Source organism: Colletotrichum fructicola (assembly GCF_000319635.2).
Source record: "Colletotrichum fructicola Nara gc5 chromosome Unknown KSG_Nara_v1_contig01, whole genome shotgun sequence".
Classification (NCBI taxonomy): Eukaryota; Fungi; Ascomycota; class Sordariomycetes; order Glomerellales; family Glomerellaceae; genus Colletotrichum; species Colletotrichum fructicola.
Window position 1 is genome coordinate 8,805,639 of NW_027094051.1, and position 14,910 is coordinate 8,820,548.

Sequence of the window (14,910 nt, forward strand, 5' to 3'; positions counted from 1 at the left end):
GGTGACAATGTTCAAGCTATTGGCTGAGAGGCAGTGGGTCGACTGACTTGCCGTGTTTTCTATCCGAAAGACCTCAAAACAGAATTAAGCCTCCCGCTGGGATCTGAACCTGGATTCACAATGTCAAAGGTTAAGCTGACTCGGTCGTGGGGTTGGCAACTTTGCACCTTGAAAAGGTCAGTGCAGGAACTAGCATCCTTGTCATGCAACTACCCCTCACCAACAGCTTTTCGTAGAGGACTGATATTTAAACTTTGACGATTGCTTTGCTTTTGGAAATAAGGTGCCATCGTGGCGTGATCTCATCCTACGTGATTATCGCTGTGAACGCCTTTGCTGTGCCAAGATCATCAGCGTTGCTGTCAGAAAAAACATTGACCATATCAACATCAGCCCTACCTGAGCACCCAACGTCTTTAGGTCCCTGATTCAGGAGCTTAGTCTTATCCTGCTCTTCTAAGAAGTTGGACTGAAAGGCCGCGTAAACCCAGTTCCCCCGTCCCTCATTGTGGCCCGCGCGGGGAGGCATTCCGCGGAACATCAGTTCGGTTTGTCCCTTAACTTTGGGAACTACCCTGCCGGCAGGCAAGCGACCCCACATCAATCTGATATATCCTGTGAAAGTCGATATTCGACCTCTCGCCAAGACCACACGACTGCTAGCCTTGGAAAAGTGGCCGGTTCACCATGAGGCTATGCCTACCAACGTTCGAGAACACTAGGTGTCTTTCCATTTTGGGGTCAAGTCCGGTCTCGGACCAGGGCTGGTCGTCGCTGGAATTTCCGGTGGCATCGGAAATGTGGTCTTACTTCTTACACTAGCGTTACTAGTGAATTGACGGGCGTCTATTCGTTGGCATTGCGGCCCGGAATTCCCGTATCAATAGGTTCTTTAGCTGATACGACTCATGGAACCAGATGCCTCTCCCACTCGGATGAATCGCGGCCCATCTTAGCCACGGATGACGATCGGTGTCTGGTGCATTGTCATGATCACATGTTCTTTGTAATCAACCGTGATGGTTGATAATTTCGGCGAAAATTTCTTGTATCGTTGTACTACTTGTCTCTGGTGGAACCAGCAATGCAGAAAGAGAACGGAAAAGCAGCAAACGACGACCGAAAAGAATTGGAAGACTGGTCCGTATAATACTTGGGTGGTAATCAACGAAGAGCACCAAGCCCGACCTGTGCATTGTCTATGTCGCAAACAGCTTTACGGAGTCCCCATCAGCCTCCCGTAGCCGTTGTCTATTGAGCCTTCTGAACAGAAACCAGGCAAAGTGCGCGGATAACATGCACATAACGCAGAATCCAATACTACTGCCGAGTCCGACCAAGAAACGTGGGCTGTCAGAATCAGGCCATAGGTAAGCCGTATAGATGTTTGCTGCGACTGCAGAAAAGTTGACCATAGCCATCGTAACAGCTTTCTTTTCGTGGGAATCAACGACATTAGCAGCAGCCCAGCCGAGAATAATGCTGCCTGTAGAGTATGAGCCAGCAGCGAACAAGAAGCAGGCGACATATCGGGGCGCCACACTTGTTGTTGCACAAGCTACAGCAAAGCCGACCACAGTAAGGGCGTTGCCACCATAAATGTGCCAGGCGCGCTCGTCGAACCGTCCAGAGGACCAGGATAGAGCCAGTGCAAACATTGCGGCAAAGACGTATGGGGGTGATGTTAAGACCAGTGTGATGGTACGATCGTATCCACTGCTGGTTATCAGATAGGTGGATATGATTAGAATGGTGACTTGACACTTACAGGGTCTTGACAATCGTTGGGAAAAATTGATTGAAGGACATGGCTGAAAAATGCATGTTTTGCATGAACATGAACAACCAAACCTTGTAGTCTTTCAAGGCGCTCATCAAGCCTTGGATCGGGGTCTCGTGCTTCAACTCGTTCATGTTCTCCTCTTCCAATCGCATCACGCTGCAGGCATTCTCCTCAGCCGTAAGCCAACGGGTCTTGCCAGGTGTATCTGGAAGCAGGAAAATGCCTCCAATCGCCGCTAGGAAGGTTGCTGATCCCTCGATTATGAAGAGCCTGAATATTGGTCAGCATTGAACCACAATCGTATATTGTTGAGTGCTCGCCATTGCCAGCCGTGCAGGCCTTTCGTTCCATCAAGACCTGCAAAAATGCCCGCGGTGATCAGCCCTGAGAAGGCACTTGAGCTGAGCTGCCCGCAGTACAGTATGGCCAGGCGCGTCGCAAGCTGAAGTGGTCAGAGTTTGGTCGCTAGAAGGCATAGACAATCTCTCACCTCGGATTTCGTATAAAATCGGCTCAACAGGTAGATGGCGCCCGGGTAAAAAGGAGCTTCGAACCACCCGAGCAAGAACCTCAGAACAAGAAGATGGACGTAGTTGTCTGCCATAGCCGTGAACGCGGAAACTATGGCCCAGCCACACATGCAAACACCCATGTATACAGACGGCCGAACTCGCGTCAAGATCATGTTCGATGGGATGCCGGCGGTGAGATAGCCAACATACAGGATAGATATGCAGGTGTTGTACTGTGTACCTTGGAGGCCCAGATGGTCCGAAATCCCATTGAGTTTGGCTTGAGGCAGTCCATTCCGATCCCCTAGGAAGGTTAGTCCAGATCTCCGAAACATCAAGATCACAGGATTCGCTTACAGTGGTTGAGGAAGTACAAGATGAAAAATACTGGCATCATGCGATAGTCCAATTTTCGCAACAAAGACCTCTGAGCGACAGGGTCTATGTTCGAAACCTGGGCGTTCCCCGGTTTCTCCTTGTCTTCGTGTTCAACCTCAGTGGTTGAGGGTTTCGTCAGTTCAGCCATGATGTCCAAAATTGCAACGATCTTGGAGACACTGGCAACAGAATTGAGTGAGACCTTGGAGTAAACGACATATATGTAGGTGCGCAGAGCCGCGAGCAAATAATTCTGAGATTGACCTTCGGAATGCCAAGATGGGGTTGGCCCATCCGTATCACGCCCCATCCCCTTGCTCCGTACCCCGTACCCCATACCCCACGTCCAATACCCCGCGATTGCTACGTCCGCACCACGGCGAGAAGGATCGGTCAATTCCCGCAGACCGCTTGTATCTCTAGCGTTGGTGGCGTGGTTCTTTATCAGGTGCGGGTGCTCGCCGAAGGAGGAATTGCTGAAGGTGCTGGCTGTCACTAATTGCATTATCTCATGATTTGCTCCCTTGTTACGTACCTAATAAGTAACAGGAGAGGTTTCAATGTCATATGTGGGTAATGAAAACTTGTTGCGGATTTAAATTGAACGGTTTGTCGTGAATAACCCAGGCACTGCCCAGCTGTTGATGGCTACTTGGCAGTGCCTACGTTCCTCCCCCAAGAGCAAGGATGGCATCAGTTTTCATGCTCATAGTCTTTTTGACAATGACATCTCTCTCTTCGAGTCATCCTGTTCTTGAGATGGGGAAAAGAGCATCTGTCAACGTTTCTTTCGATGAGTTACCTCTTGAACCTTCTGACCCAAAGTATTCGGCCTGGGGACTTTGGGGCAAAAATGACCAGTTGGGTAGAACAAACCTCATCACTGCAGAGGTTACCCGTCAAGCTGCTGTGTCAAATATCCGGACTGGGGAGGTGATTCCTCTGAAGTGGGTTCCCGGTTCGCGAAGTCTGGAAGGCAAGGCTCACACCATGACAGCTTGCCACTGGATCAACCCCTGCGTCCCATGAATCCGGCGCGGGCGAAATTGAAGCACAATATAATTGTCAAGGAGGTTTCCAACGACGATGAGGTCAGCTGCATATACACCGGGCGTCACTAGAACATCTCTCGCTGACCTTTTAGATGTCCATCAACACCCAGGCTTCTACTCACTGGGATGGCCCACGGCATATGCCATACTTGGAGGGCAGAAAATTCTACAATCATATCACCCAAAACGACATATCGGGACCTTACAACAACACGCGCATTGGCATTCAGAGTATGTATAATGACGGCAATCGCTTGTGATTCTTGAGCTAAGTCTCGCAGACCTGGCTGAACACCCCATTGCTTCCAGGGGTGTCCTTCTCGACTGGGCGGACTATGCCGCCGAAAAGAATATTTCTTACAACGCATTCGACAGTTTCGAAATTCCATATACAGATCTGCAGATAATTGCTGATTCACATGAAATCAAGTTTCAGGAAGGCGACATTTTACTCATTCGCAGCGGCTACCAGCTTCAGTATGAGGCACTCAACGAGACGGAAAAAGACCAAATGGGTCTCCGAGAGGGTGCTGATTGCAAATACATGGGGGTGGCCGGAAGTGTTGATAGTGCTTGTTGGCACTGGGAGGCTGGATTCGCCGCTGTGGCCGGAGATACTAACGCGTATGAGTCGTGGCCTCCCGTCACTGAGGGTGGTAGACTGAAACTGCACGAGGTATTTCTGTCAGGCTGGGGCATGCCCATCGGTGAGCAATTCAGCCTTGAGGCGCTCTCCAAGAGATGCAAGGAATTGGACCGATGGACATTCTTTGTAACCAGCCAACCGCTCAACTTGCCCGGTGGAGTCGCGAGCCCCGCGAACATCATGGCCATTTTCTAGTGCGTGCATGTAATGCCCCCGGGGCACCCACGCTGCAGAATGCGGATGGCGCTTCTAGCTAGTCTAACAATGAAAATGAACTAGCAGTGCCGCGTAACCGTGCCAAGAATTCACCTGTGACCGTTCATCGCTGACAGCAACCCTACGTGCTCTCCACTGCTTGCACCTAAATGCTAGCCTGTTCACCGGGTTCTACTCATTCACACCAGAAACACTGCTTTCGAATCATTGACACTGTTCATGTCACTGGAGTTGTCTTAATGGAATCACCACAGCGCCAAGTTTTACGTCCAACATGCGCAAGATGCCGAATGCGCAAAGTGAGGGTCAGTAACTTTTTATCCCACCGGCTGCTGAAGCTCACTTTTTTCCCCTATCCTTTAGTGTGACGGACAAATGCCGAGGTGCGGTCCCTGTGAGCAAGCCAACGTGGACTGTTTGGTAGCCGGTGTGTCGAGTTCGAGCCCCTACAATCGAAGGTACGATACAGCCCCCTCAGTTGCAAATGTGTATCTGATCTTGTGCAAGTTATGTTGAGTCCCTTCAAGAAAGGGTTCGCGAGCTCCAGAAACAAGAGCAAGAGGTCAAAGCCCTCCTAGATAGTAAGCGCAAGGAAGGTGGGCGCCCGACGGCTGCTGAAGATCTCAGTCCCGGCAATCATGATATGAGAAGCCACTGGCCTGATGCATCACCAAATGAGATCGGTGCTCCCACAAATGAACACGGTATGGGGTAATTCATCCCGTACCCATAAGGATCCTCAGAGACGTTAAGAACAGTTCAGATTCATTGACCTCATATTCGCGAAAATCAAGACCGAGGTAGCAAAGTCGAGTGGGACACTTAGCTGGCCTCCCAGTTACCATCGGAACACGACAGCTTGTACAATATCGAATTCATTGTCAAGTCTGTCACCGACTATGATAGACTCATTGTTTGAGACCTACACGAGAAGGTCACTCTCCCGGTACCCGTACATCGAAGGACATGTGGTGGAGGGTCTGAGAATCAAAGCTCTTCAAACCATTGCTTCTCCAGAGACGAGCATTTCTCCAGAGGAATCATTTCGCGCGTATGCCATAATGGCCACTGGAGCGGTTTATCGGAATCAGGAACTATGCGTTCAAAACATCGAAAACGACGAACAGGGCCTTGTAAGCCCTAATGACCTTTTCGCTGTCGCAATGCGAGACATAAGCCAAGTCAACCTTCTTCACGGCATCACTGGTATACAAAATCTTCTTCTCATCACCCGGTATCGCCTGTTCCAAGCAATTGGTGCTAGCCTTTGGGATCTGACTTTCCTCTGTCTCAGAGCATGCGTCGCCTGCAATTTTCATCTTCGACCGATGCAACGCGTGCCCGCATTCGAGGAACAGATGCAACGCCGCGTATTTTGGCAGTGCTACGGTGTTGACAGATACGTGAGCACGACTCTCGGCAGACCATTCGGGATTGCAGATGACGATATAACGGTTGCGCTTCCAGCAAACCTGGACGATGCAGACTTGAAGGACGCTCAAGTCTTACTACCATATGCGTCACTGGACGAGCTCGTTCAAAACAGAAACCCGTCGAATACTTTGACAAAGATGTCATTAGCAATCTCGCATTTTCAGCTCCGACAAATAAGTTCCCGGGCTTTCCGCGATTTCGGAAGGCTAAGGCATGTCGTCACCAAACACAATCACCCTAGCGCCGATGATTCAGGTCGCAAGAGCGTGACAATCAAGACGGAGGTCTGGAAGCTATACTATAATCATCTCAAAGAACTCTTAGACTGGAAGTGTCGAAGCAGACAGTATCAACAAAAACGTATCGGATCAACGTCAAACGACAGCAGTTTCTTGAATGATGGAAGATGGATTGACCTTCATTTTCACCAAGAACAGCTCTTTCTTATCTGTCTATCTATGAAATCCACGCCGGCCACCTCTGAGTTCATTGAGCCGATCGATCTCATCGATGAGCTATATGACGCGGGTAGCAACGTCATAACTCTCTATTCAGAATTGGCCGGAGACGCCAAAGTCGAACCCACCGCGGGAAGGCTTTATCGAGTTCTCACAGCCGGGTTCTCGATCCTTTACACCATAATTATGGAATTCCAGACTCGATCAGACGGGTCAGCACGAAAAGATGGGACACCAAGTTTATACAAGGAACCGTCGCCTCGTGGAAGACTTCTCGAGTGCAAGGCAATGTTGAGACTGTGCACCAGAACAATGAGCCGCATGGCCGAACAAGTCACTTCTCAACAACTGATCCCAAAGTACGTGGGCTACTTCGACCTGCTTTGCCGCGAAGTTCTCAGAGTCGTCTCCAGAGAGGGCGAAGTATACAGCGGTCGACAGCTCACAGCTACATCGGCAAACGGATCGAATGCAGCTCAGCTCAATTCAAATGAGACGTATCCTATAGAGGTCTCACCGGGATGCTTCTCAGACGACTTAATCACAGCACAACTTGCTTGCCATCTGCCCACCGAACACCTGCAACCCTGCTACTGCGCCGTCTATGAGGACCCTCGGGCCCAACAAGCCGGTTCAGTCCCTGCCACCTGGCTCAATGCAACGCATAATGGAGTGGGCTTTGATGGAAGCGATTTTGATTTAGGTTCATTTGTGGCAGAGTGGAACGACTCTACTGTTTGGGAAGCCTTGTTTGGAGACTGTCAGAGTCAAGCAGACACCAACTTCATTCTGATGTAGCCAACAAGACATGAAACAGGCGAATCTCTTGATCTGATTCCAGTCTGATGCATGACACCAATCGTGACATTCCGCGATGCAGGCCCGGCTGGGAGGCTCGACTATCGTGATATCGGTTCTGTATCGAATGAGCTGCCTGCAACGCTATCTTCTCGTCTTCAAATATCGGTAAAGGGACGCGGGTAGTCTGCCGTTCCATATTACCTGTGCTGTAGTGGTTTCCGTTCTTCGTTATGGCGTACAAATGCAAGACTGCATCAAATCTTGACTTGTGTAATGCCAAGCCCTTGAAGTCTATGCATACTCGTGACAGGTATTGTGAGCACTTATCCAGCGTCTCCGAGAGAGGGGCACTCAGCTCCTCATTTTGGGACATCCTGTCTAGTACTCTCGTGCTTTTCAGACACAACATGCCAGCCCTGTAGACCATCATGCCTTTGATCCAAGAGACCAAGGGCTCCTCCTCATGTAAAAGCCGCCGGAGTAACATGATGGACACAAATAGGCAATACTTTTCAAGAGTGGTAGATGCGACTGCTGTGTTTCTCAACATTAGAGAGACCATATCGCAGAGGTATTCTTGGTCGAGCAACCGCTGCACCTCTGTTGAACAGTTCGCGGGCTGAGAGCTCCTAAGATGACTGATCGAGTGGGCTAAAGGCATAATAGAGCTTTCGCACAGAGGCTCCGTGAAACTGTCCGCCAAGTGCTGACTATGAGCAACCCAGTACTTCCAGACATCACCTTCAACTTCTCCTGAAGCCACAGTGAAGGTTTGAGAAGACTGCTAGTATTAGCTGTGACCCGCAGACTTGCAGCTGATTCTGCGTTCTCACCTGATGTGGAAATTCACTGCCAGTCAGGCTGGAAACTCTGGATAAGGCGCGGCAAACCATCTGTTCCAGCATGTATGTACAAAGAACGGCTCGTTTAGTGCTGATTGGGGGTTCTGGGACGTCTGATGAAGGGCACGAATTATGTTCGCATCCCATGCTGATTCTGACAGCAAGTCCAATCAGATGCCATGTGCAACCTACTGAAGGCCGGCTCATGCTATATATAGCCAAAAGTAGTATTGTCCGGACTTGATCCCAGCTTTGTGAATGTTTGAAGATCTCCTCTAGATGACTGAGGGCCAGAAGGCAGAGGTTGCCTTCAATCTGGGTGGCAAATGAAATCCGGTGACCTTCGATGACAATACCAATGGCAAGAACGCAGAATATCTGAAAGCGCTCTGCGGGGCTAGCGTTTACAAGGTGTTGTATGTTGCGGTCGGATTCACATTGCGTCAGCTTAGCTGTCAAGACTTCTATGTTAAGAAAAGGATAACGCAGATGGAATGCTTTCTTGTAGGTCGCAAGAAATGTTACGCCCTCCATGATAATAAACTTTTCAATCATGGCTGGCACGGCAAACTGATCGGAGTTGATACTTTGGGGATGGAAACATGATCGCAGATGAGACGAGCTAATTGGGTCACTCCCATCTGCGGACAGAATCGCGTAAATCACCGACATCGTACTGAACAAGCCGCTTTCGCTTCGTTCGTTCATTCTGCTGAGCGAGACTACTGTGTTCGCACTCACTGGGCAGCTTGGGTGGTCCTGTAATTCGCCTGAAGCACTGGGGAGATCATTCGCAGTCCTGACGTGTGGCGCTAAACCTGAATCCATTGACATGGTTGCTGCTGGCGTGTTGGCTGGGCCTGTACCCATCGGCTGTGAATATTCGGCCTGTGTGGAGAGTGACTCAAGCTCGGCTCGTTGCTTCTGGATGGATTGCTCCAAGGCCTTGACCTTTGATTCGAGAATCTCAACAAATCTGTGTCGAAGTCAGTCATGTCCGCGGGTCTGGTGTGGATGGTGAGCGGATAGTACCCTTTCGGAACCCGCTGGCGCTTCTGCCTGGAACAAGACTGCAAATCCAGCACATCCGGCACACCGCACTTTCGGCCTGTCTTCGCACAATATCCGCAACAGGGTAACATGCGGTCACACTTCGGATTGACGTCAGCTATTGGCCCTACTAGAATGGTCGCTCAGGAGTCAGGGGCTTCGATACCTTTCTCTTGCCCTTCCTACATGGGTCACACGCCACCGGCATTCTAGCCTGCGGGGACCCGCTCCCTTCACTCATTGTGCCGTGGAAGAGTTTTGCGGTATGTCCTCTGAAATCGATGGATGATACATGTAGGAGGGAAAGATGCTCAGCAACGAAGATAGCTGGACATCTGCGTCCGCACCTGTTACTAGCAATGAGGTTTGCGGAGCCGGTGGGATGTGCGGGGTTATCGGGCTAGGTGGGCCTAGTTGCTCAACCACTGCTTGTTCTTCCGTCACCTCAATGCGGGACATAGCCGAGATGTATCTAATAACTTGACGGATGTATTTGCGGACATTTGCCGAGCGCAAGTCACTTTGCGGATTACAACCGAAGCCTGCCAGCTCCGTCTCATGCGACTCTGTTGGTCAACTTGCATTCCACGATGCTACGTTCACTCTCGACCAAGTTCCAGTGTCCGTCAACCTAGGTTTTATTATGCCCACATCCTCATACCCTGATGTGTGAAGATCGCTCTTACGGAAAATCTCTTCATGTCTCATGTGGTTGGTTGTTAATTACTGCGGAAAATTTCCCTCGCATCAGTTATTCGGCATGGTCAAATTCTCAAAGCAAGCGGACGAAATCCGCATTCTCACGGCTAATGCCATGTTGGGGTGAGACATTACCTGTCTGTTCATAGCAATGACACTAACACCGAAGATCAAAGATACGGATACAAGTCCGATCACTTCTGGTTCGGAATTCATGAGCACCGCCCTGATGCTATTGTTATCGACTCTGGCAGCACGGATGGCGGGCCATTCAAACTGGGCATGGGCAGAAAGACAGTTGCCGATGAATCATACATCCGCGACCTAACGCCATACATCACAGCCTGTGCCCACTATGGCATGAAGCTCCTCATTAGCAGTGCCGGTGGTGACGGCAGCGACAAGCACGTTGCTGAAATTCTCGCCATTGTCAACAAGATTATTGAGGACAACGGCTTCAAGTTCAAAGTTGCCACAATTGGTGCCGCGGTTCCGAAGGGCCTTATTCGGCAGAAGCTCAAAGACGGAAAAATCAGCCCCTGTGGGCCTGTTCCCCCTCTTACCCCCGAGGATATTGACTCGGCCGTTGATATCGTCGCCCAGATGGGACCTGAGCCGTAAGTCAAGTCAGAACCAGTCTGAGCAGAGCTCTCACTCACCTTACCTTCAGGTTCATCAAAGCTCTCGAAGAGGAGAAGCCAGACATCATTGTGGCAGGCCGCGCATACGACCCTTCGCCATTCGCGGCGTTCTGCATGAACCTTGGTGTTGAGCGAGCCCCTGCGTTCCATCTGGGGAAGATTCTCGAGTGCGGCGGCCAGTGTGCTGTTCCTAAAGGTCGCTCGATGATTGCTACGATTCGGAAAGATTCTTTTGACCTTACGCCCTTGAACCCTATTGAGAGATGCACCCCACTCTCAGTAGCAGCACACTCACTCTATGAAAAGACAAGGCCAGACCAGCTTCCTGGCCCAGGAGGAGTGCTTCATCTTGATCAAGCACAGTACAAAGTGCTAAAAGATGGTCGAACGACCCGCTGCTGGGGATCCCGCTTTGTTCCAACTCCGACTTATCAAATCAAGCTTGAGGGTGTGTCCCTTGTAGGGCATCGGGCGATTTTTATTGGTGGCTTCCGGGACCCAATACTCATCTCCCAGCTAGACGACTTCCTCGAGAACCGGGTGCGAAACTACACCCGAGGACTGTTCCCAGAGCTCGATAAATCCGATGATTGTCGTCTCATCTTCCACGTTTATGGTCGGAATGCCATCATGGGACCTTTGGAGCCGAACTCTGAGCCTGCTCACGAAGTCGGCGTGCTTGGGGAAGTCGTTGCCCCTACAGCAGCGAAGGCCATGGCTATTTGCAACAGTGCCCGAGTCTCCTGCCTCCATCTCTACTACCCTGGCATTCTTGCGACTACGGGAAACTTCGCAAGCCCGCTGAGTCCACACGAGCAAGACGCAGGTGCCGTTTTCAAATTCAGTCTGTATCACTTGATGGAGATCGACGATCCGACTGACCCAACCATCTTTCCGATCAAGTCATCTACGGCCGGCGCAGGCACGTTTGTGAATGACGAAAACTTTGGCAAGCAGTTCTTCAACCTCGACAACTTTCTGAAGATCTCCCCGGAAGAGATCAAGACCAAATCCGTTCCGACCGGTCCTGCCACAATGAGAGACGTGGCAAGCGTTGTGCGGTCCAAGAACAGCGGGCCTTTTGAGTTGACGTTTGACATTATGTTTGATGATGAAAAGCACTATCAGCGTGTCAAGAGGGCCAATGTTCTCACTAACGAGACCATCAAGAAGTTATATCAAATACGGGATGAAGACATTGTTGTCAACATGTATTTTGATCCGGCGCTGGCATGGAAGTGTACTATCAGACGGCCATGGGCACAAGGAAGTGTAGGGGAGCGCGATACTTTGGGAACTGCACAGCACGCACCATTGTTGTCCGTTGCTGTGCCTGCTGTTGGGGCCTAGCTGCTCCCGATAAATTCACATGTGTCAAAAAGAAATTCCAATGAGAAGACCCTAAAACCTTGCCGCAATTTTCCACCCAACTGCTAGGACTCGTACGGAGGCGTAGCAGATGAAAGCCAGGATGTAGGAAGCCCCAGAGAACATGATTAAGCCGTTCCAATTCTGGCCGTCCTTCCCCGACTGCAAGATGGCGCCTCCGATGGGAAGGCTGCTCAGCGTCCCGAAACTTGCCATCATCATCGCCGTTGACAGATACCGTCCGTAATCTCGCGCATCACATAGTTGCCCAAGGCATACCGGGACAAGGCCCAAGTTACTGCCACTTGCGAAACCGAACAGAGCAACGAAGGCGAGGAGCATGGGTCGAGACCCTTTAGACGGCAGCCACAGGCCAAAGACAGTGATGAAACACATGGCAATGGTGATGAGAATGACGTTGAAACGGCCGTACTTGTCGGCAGCAAGGCCTGGTAGGAAACGCCCAATCGCGGAGCCAGCGTTCAGAATCGAGAGGATTGTGTAGGAGTGGACAGTACTCTTCTGTGTGCTCGCTGCGTATGAGATGATGTAGGTGATGGGTACGAATAGACCCCATTCCATGAAGAAAATGCCGACTGCTGAGAGGGTGAACTTCACATTCCGAAAAACGCTGAAGTCTGGCCAGATGGAAGTTGGTCCGTCCTTCTTCGGAAGCCGAGACCGGATGAACAATGTCGCAGGGATCGTGAGACCAAGAAGGATAAATCCCAAGATTCTTGCTGTCGGGGCGAAGCCAAGTGTGGGAAAGAGGTTCTGGAGCAAGATGGGATATACGATTCCGCCAATCGAGCCGGCAGTCGCGGCAACACCAGTCGCAAAACCACGGCGGTTGTCAAAGAAGTGGGCAATAGCGCCGTATGATGGGGAGTTGAGCAGAGCGCCGCCCAACCCACCAAGAATTGAGTAAGCAAGTAGGATTTGATAGTACTCTAAAGTCCCGGTGTCAGTCAGCCGCCTCATGAGTATTTTCAGTTGGTGGCACGTACCTTTACACAGGCTTAACAGTAGAAGACTCGCTGAGATACACATGCCACCGGCAACGACGAGTCCACGGGGGCCATAGGCGTCAAACAATGGCCCAACTTGGATGCCGACGAAAAAGACGATAAAAAGGTACAGACTGAAAATCCATCCAATCTCCGAGGGCGAGTGATCTGCCAACTGATGTTCTGAGAAATACGACTCGAAGACCGCAGCAGAGTTGATGAGACCGAAGACAGAAAGCATAGCGCAGAACGATCCGAACACCACTAGCCACGCACTGAGACCGCCTTCCGGGAAGGTCAGCTCTGTGACACTGGATGCATCCTGGCCTCCATAGTGACTTCTGTCCCTTTCCCTCGATCTTGATCTTTCTTCGTCGTATGACGTTGTCTCTTCGTACCTGATGGCCGATGTCGCCGATGAGCCCGGGTTGTTGATGTTTCTCAGTAGTATGGAGGAGGTCTCCACCGCTGTTTTTGACATCTTGTGTCTGACGCAGTGTAAGTTGGGCTTAATGGGCCAGGCGAGAGCGGGATTGGTGAAGTGCGTATCGAAAGAAGCGGTAAAGACAGTTGTCCGAGTATCACGGATATTTGCTCAGCTAATGCAGACAGCCCTTTTCGAAATAGTCCGAGATGGGGGTTGCTGAAGATGTCGCTTTGCAGGTGAACTTTTACAAGCAGGGTGAACAACAAAAGCTTGTAAGTGTAAGAAAATGGAGTTCATAAAACTCCGATTTTGAAGTTAGCCAAATAGTTCATCGGGTCCACCTGCACGTGCTGTTGGTCAATCCAAGAGACGCGGGAGGAATCCATCGGTCTCCGGCTGTCGCTTTATTTTTGCCATTCCCGGCGAACTCGTTACGGCTAGCTTCTCTGCAAGACAACCCCGGAGCGGAGCTCCCAAAGCATGCTGATTGGTGAGAGCGGCGCTCAAGTTGTGTGTCCAGGCTGCAAAGCCGGCTTTATGATGATGAATTCGAAGTCAGGTTGAACGTTTATTGAGAAAGTGTACAACTTCATTCATCATCTTCAAGAAATCCATCTCACAATTACCGGTATGATTCTGCGGTGGAGTGAATTTGCAGAACGACAGCAGCAAGATGGAAGCCCCACATGGTCAAATTTATCAGCTCATCAGCTTCGAGACCTTTGTCCGTCTAAATCCGTACATAACCGATGTGAGCGCAGATCCCGGGATATCATCGCCAGCTGAGAACATGTTTGTTGAGCAAAATGTAAGATGCAACTACGATATTAGCAAACTTCGCGTAATTGCTCTCGCATACGAGTCTGGCTCAACTACTGGGATGTATAATGAGTACAGACTTCGACAACGGCAACGGCGACAATGCAATACTTCAACAATTGGATATCAAGAATATGAAAAAGAAGAACGCAGCAAGAAAAGGACATTAAGCATGTTCAGAGGAGGTACTCGGCAAACCTATTCCAAATAGCCAAGCTTTCGAGTGTATTATGCGCTGAAATCACCAACCGACTTCCGAGAAATGCAACTGTTCCATGTCGCATCGGCGGTTCAGGACCGAGGCCGCAATTTTTTCAACACTTAGAGTGTCATTGCAATGGGTATGTATCCAGTCTTTGTGACCAAATATAGCTTCTCAGGCTTCAGAGGTGAGCGTGTTGAAGATACAAAGTTACTTAACACACCTATCAGCACAAATAGCATGGCGAGTTGGCAACAGGCATTGTTTCAGGAAAGGTTAGATAAAAATGGAAACCCATTTGGGTAGCGCAGAGAAGAGAAGGGAAAAAGCTAAATATGCAATGTCAGGTTGAAATGGTGCACATGAAAGCCACGGGCCCCAAGAACAGCAAACATGGGGAAGCAAGACATAAAAGCACTGGCATCACGAGCAGAGAGCACCCGATTATTGAAGAAGATTCTCAAATTCTGTGTAAACTAGAAAAGAAGTATGTCCGTGAAGAGTCAAAAGTGTACTAAAACCAGAGTAAAAGTTTCCCACCCAAAAACTCCAAGCCGATTTAAACCCCCCTTTCA

At 50.2% G+C, this 14,910-nt stretch overlaps 4 protein-coding genes across 4 annotated transcripts; 2 read left to right on the top strand and 2 right to left on the bottom strand.

Annotated features, from left to right (window-relative positions):
* Positions 1 to 1,199: 1,199 nt before the first annotated feature.
* Positions 1,200 to 2,821, bottom strand: CGGC5_v002519 (putative transporter; the record flags this gene model as incomplete). Its single annotated transcript, XM_066150981.1, has 4 exons — positions 1,200 to 1,716; positions 1,769 to 2,053; positions 2,353 to 2,599; positions 2,653 to 2,821. 4 exons carry the CDS (start codon positions 2,819 to 2,821, stop codon positions 1,200 to 1,202), a joined length of 1,218 nt encoding a protein of 405 aa, XP_066009903.1.
* An 877-nt stretch (positions 2,822 to 3,698) lies between these two features.
* CGGC5_v002520 (uncharacterized protein) lies at positions 3,699 to 4,566 on the top strand (the record flags this gene model as incomplete). The annotated part of the gene is made up of 3 exons (XM_066150982.1): positions 3,699 to 3,764; positions 3,818 to 3,956; positions 4,007 to 4,566. 3 exons carry the CDS (start codon positions 3,699 to 3,701, stop codon positions 4,564 to 4,566), a joined length of 765 nt encoding a protein of 254 aa, XP_066009688.1.
* A 5,366-nt stretch (positions 4,567 to 9,932) lies between these two features.
* CGGC5_v002521 (uncharacterized protein) lies at positions 9,933 to 11,862 on the top strand (the record flags this gene model as incomplete). Its single annotated transcript, XM_066150983.1, has 4 exons — positions 9,933 to 9,994; positions 10,048 to 10,488; positions 10,542 to 10,960; positions 11,033 to 11,862. 4 exons carry the CDS (start codon positions 9,933 to 9,935, stop codon positions 11,860 to 11,862), a joined length of 1,752 nt encoding a protein of 583 aa, XP_066009689.1.
* A 51-nt stretch (positions 11,863 to 11,913) lies between these two features.
* MCH4-1 (putative transporter MCH4) lies at positions 11,914 to 13,368 on the bottom strand (the record flags this gene model as incomplete). Its single annotated transcript, XM_032027115.1, has 2 exons — positions 11,914 to 12,830; positions 12,888 to 13,368. 2 exons carry the CDS (start codon positions 13,366 to 13,368, stop codon positions 11,914 to 11,916), a joined length of 1,398 nt encoding a protein of 465 aa, XP_031876461.1.
* Positions 13,369 to 14,910: the final 1,542 nt, after the last annotated feature.